This window comes from Corvus brachyrhynchos, unplaced genomic scaffold, assembly GCF_000691975.1.
Source record: "Corvus brachyrhynchos isolate BGI_N302 unplaced genomic scaffold, ASM69197v1 scaffold21, whole genome shotgun sequence".
Classification (NCBI taxonomy): domain Eukaryota; kingdom Metazoa; phylum Chordata; class Aves; order Passeriformes; family Corvidae; genus Corvus; species Corvus brachyrhynchos.
Window position 1 is genome coordinate 477180 of NW_008236924.1, and position 4178 is coordinate 481357.

Genomic DNA, 4178 nt, shown 5'->3' on the forward strand with positions numbered 1-4178 from the left:
CCATCGGTAGCCCCAGAGCAATCAACCCCCACCCCTCTCTGAACTGCTGTAAATCTTCCGCAGCTGCGGGGAAGTCAACGTTTGTCAGGCTGCTGGAGAAACACAGCGATGAGTGGGAGGTCATCCCCGAGCCCATCGCTAAGTGGTGCAACATCCAGACAGCTGAGGATGAGTATGAGGTAGGTGCGCAGGACTTGGGTCGGAAGAAACTGCAGGGAGTTACACAGCCAGGGAGCTATGCCAAAATCCAGCTATACTTAGTCTGCAGCAGCCAGAGTCATCCCCGCTATCATACCACAGTTGGTCAGACACTCAAATTGTAAAGGCAAGATACTACTGAATGTATATTCCAAATCACATCACCTACTCCACAGGAATCACACTAAAATCTGGAACTCAAACAAGTTACTCAAAGAAGCTGTTATGAAAACCACCATCACCTCAAGAAAAAAAGTTCCTAAGGTCCTATGCCTAAGCATTTTCTTAGTGATAAAAAAAAAAAGGCCATGAATTCTTACATAATACCAGAATTCAGGATTGAGAAAAGCAGTACATTCATATCAACGTTTTTCTCTTGTCTTCTAGGAACTTTCAACATCTCAGAAGAGTGGAGGAAACTTACTTCAAATGCTGTATGACAAACCCACAAGATGGGCATACACATTTCAGACTTATGCTTGCTTGAGCCGAGTAAAAGCACAATTAAAACCTGTCTCAGCCAAGCTACACGAAGCAGAACATCCAGTGCAGTTTTTCGAGAGATCTGTGTACAGTGACAGGTAATTACTCTCACAGCACAGTAAGAACTCACATTAACAGCTTCCAGGTCTTTAAAAAGATGGAGCTGAGGAAACACTTGATATTTAAACTAATACCTGGGAGCAGGCTTGACTAAAGCATTTTTTTCAGTATCATCATTCTGTTCTAATGACAAGTGTTTTGGTAGTTCACTTTTGTCATTCCTAGCATAAGACTGATGCGTTTCATTGCAGATACGTATTTGCTTCTAACCTGTTCGAGTCTGGAAACATTAATGAAACAGAGTGGTCTATTTATCAGGACTGGCACACATGGCTTTTGAATCAGTTTCAATCAGATATAGAACTGGATGGCATGATCTATCTCAGAACCACACCTCAGGTATGCTCACTAAAAATTAAGGTTTTTTTAGTTCCAACTTCATTTTCCAGAGGCTTAAGACGGTGTAAAAAAGTTATTCTAGATTTAACTCGTTTATGCTCAGTCAAGCATCTAAAATTAATGCTCACTAATATCTAGCATTAGTCCTTCCAAGTTAAGGACCACGTGATCCATTTAGCTGATGACCTACAACACATGATTAATGACCAGGTTTATACTCCTCTTTTTTTTTGTTTCAGAAATGCATGGAAAGGCTACAGATGAGGGGAAGACATGAGGAGCAAGGAATTGAGCTTGAGTATTTGGAAAACCTCCACTATAAACATGAAACCTGGCTTCATGAACGGACTATGAGGTAGGAACCCATTTTCTGTAGCAAGTTTCAACTTGCAGGCAAGGCTCTTTCCTACCTTAAACCTTAGTTTTATCAACTTTAGCATTTAGTCTAGCTTCACTCAGGCAGCTGGATAGACTTACACCCACTTCAGGCTTCAAGACACAGAACTTCATCTAATTTAAAACCTTTGTTAAGCATTAGCTTCAATTAGGAAGCTTTATAGTTGTAACTCCAGCAAGGATATGGATTCTGCTAATTGGAAGGACACAGGAGTAGGACACTTAAAATGGTGTTCAGGGGCCAATCACATGCATTTCTCACCACACAATTTGTGTTGCAATGTAAGGGGCACACAAGACCCCAACTACCTTTAAACTAGCAGGACTGTATTTCACCGAAGTTTAAATATTAATCCTAACTTCAATTTAAACAATAATCATAAAGGCTTTTGGCAGACCTGTTACACACAAGAAACCTAATCAGCAACTGAGTGATCTCTGCACACCTTTCCTCAACTTCCTTATTGATTCTTACTGGCTTTCCCATCTAAGGAATCTCTAAACATGAAAGCAGACTCTACATTTTCCCCTAGAGGAGCTCAAAATAGTCTACTGAATGGGAAGCACTACAATTCCAGGAGAAGTACATTATCAGTTTGATCTACTTGCTGATGTTTCACACAGAATGACCCAAATGCTTAGGAGACAGTGCATACTGTGGAATTTTGGGAATGTTTACGTTGTGTACTCATCCCAAACTTGTAAGCGAGCACTTCCTGTGTTTGTAGAACACTGAAGTCTGCAAGCACAAGTTAGAATGTTGTTCAGCACACGTACTGCATTTTAGAAATGCCTTCCACTCTCAGAAGAAAGACTAACTACTGCTTCCCATCTATTCCTAAACTGAAGCCAAAATGGTCTTGCTTATGTCCAAGACATTTTAAATACCAGTCTTACAACCTGTTAAAGAGGTCATTCCCATGATAGGAAGCTTTAAAAATGCACCTTGGTAAGTGGATTAGGTGAGGGAGACACAGATCAAGGGAGATTTTTAAAAAAATACTCCATCTTACAAAATCAGTTCCTGGTAATTGATTCCGTGACCAGAATGAGAGAAAGGAACTAAAGGTAAAAACTATCTTTCCCCCCACTTGTACATAAAAGAGAGATACTAAGAGTCCAGATTTGTGAAATATAAGAAGAGCAATTAAGGGCAAACTTGACATGGGCTTTATATTTACATTATGGGCATCAGCTTCAACAACTCGGGTGTACGTGGTAATCAAGAGCAGAGGTCTTGTATACACAGTATTTTATGTAGTTTTTACTCAAACTATGTTCTTCCATTTAACAGAGTTGATTTTGAGAACATTAAGAAGATTCCTATTCTAGTTTTGGATGTTAATGAAGAGTTTAAGAACAATAAAATTAAACAGGAGTACCTAATTGATAAAGTAAGTATCAAACGTTGGGGGATTTGTATCTGCTTTTCTTCTGCAGTTATCATGCATGCAGTGACACCTCCAGAGGTGGGAGGGAGAGTAAACAACCATTTAAGGAAACAAGGTGGTAATACAGAGGTCACTTCAGTCAAAACGATGTTTACCAGTTCCAAGGAAAGGCAAGACTTAGGAAGTAAATGTCAAAAGAAATTCTTATGGAGTTGTTTGGCCAGTCCATGGGAAAAAAAACACCTCCTCCTAATACCTAAATGCATGAGGAAGTGCTCTCCTAGCAAACCCTATAAACCATTTTCTTCATCTTGCTCTGGGTCATCAATTTGAGATTACTGAAGAATGACTCCTTTAAGCCAAGCCTAATTCCCTCAATTAAACAGCTCTAAATAAACTGGGAAGGGGAGCACAATGATCAGTTGTAAAGGTATTTGTCATTACATCCTCATGGAAACCAGCAATTAATAGCTTCATTTTGAACAGACAATGAAGCATGCCATCTTCTACCTTTACCCTCTGAAAGCCCACATGGATTTCAGGTCATGAATTAAATGTAAGAGCAAAACATCACTGGAAAACTATAGTAACAAACCATTTTTTCCTGAAAAAAGGGAAAAGCCTGGTACTTTAGCTTTTAGTGCACCAAATAATACAAATGCTTTTTTCTGATAGGTCAAGTCTTTCCTGACTTCTTTAGAAGATGAAAATTAATTTGAATAACAAGTTACTGAAGTTCACCCAACACTCTGTGTGTTCAAAAATTTGAAGAACAAATGTATTACCTGTATAGCTTATTTTAAAGTAAGCCTGAAATGTTAATATATGGTTTGGTGTTTGATTTTTTTTCCCCTTTGTATGATCTGTGTGGGTTTTGATAGAATTTTTTGTACAGCTAAAAAGAACAAATATGGGGTGCTTTGAAAATGTTTTTTTTTTCTGTATATTCTCTGCTCTTTAATAAAGATTTAAAAGTTATATTGCCTCACGAGTGGCTCTCCCCGCGGGGGAGCTCAGCGGTTGTCAGAGGCCGACACCCAGTAAACAGATAGCAGGCGCTAAACAGGGTTGTTTTGCAATAACTGGCACGGGTTCACCATTTTAAGACGAAACTGTTATGGCGTCCAGAAACCTTTACTTTCAACTTCTGCTCTACTGAGTGGCCGTTTCCACCGGATTTACGTTAGTTAAGGCTGGACGTTAGACCTGTAATAAACTGTAATTTACGCTTATCTCGTTTGCGATCTCACC

The 4178-nt window shown here is 39.3% G+C and overlaps 1 protein-coding gene across 1 annotated transcript in view; it reads left to right on the forward strand.

Annotated features, from left to right (window-relative positions):
• LOC103611393 (deoxycytidine kinase) overlaps positions 1-3699 on the forward strand; it is a 4373-nt gene extending 674 nt beyond the window's left edge. The window contains exons 2-7 of the mRNA XM_008628904.2: positions 64-179; positions 586-779; positions 993-1140; positions 1380-1495; positions 2831-2930; positions 3603-3699. Of these exons, the coding sequence (XP_008627126.1) occupies positions 64-179; positions 586-779; positions 993-1140; positions 1380-1495; positions 2831-2930; positions 3603-3641 (713 nt within the window). The 3' untranslated portion in view covers positions 3642-3699. The remainder of the gene's footprint in view (positions 1-63; positions 180-585; positions 780-992; positions 1141-1379; positions 1496-2830; positions 2931-3602) is intronic.
• The last annotated feature ends 479 nt before the right edge of the window (positions 3700-4178 follow it).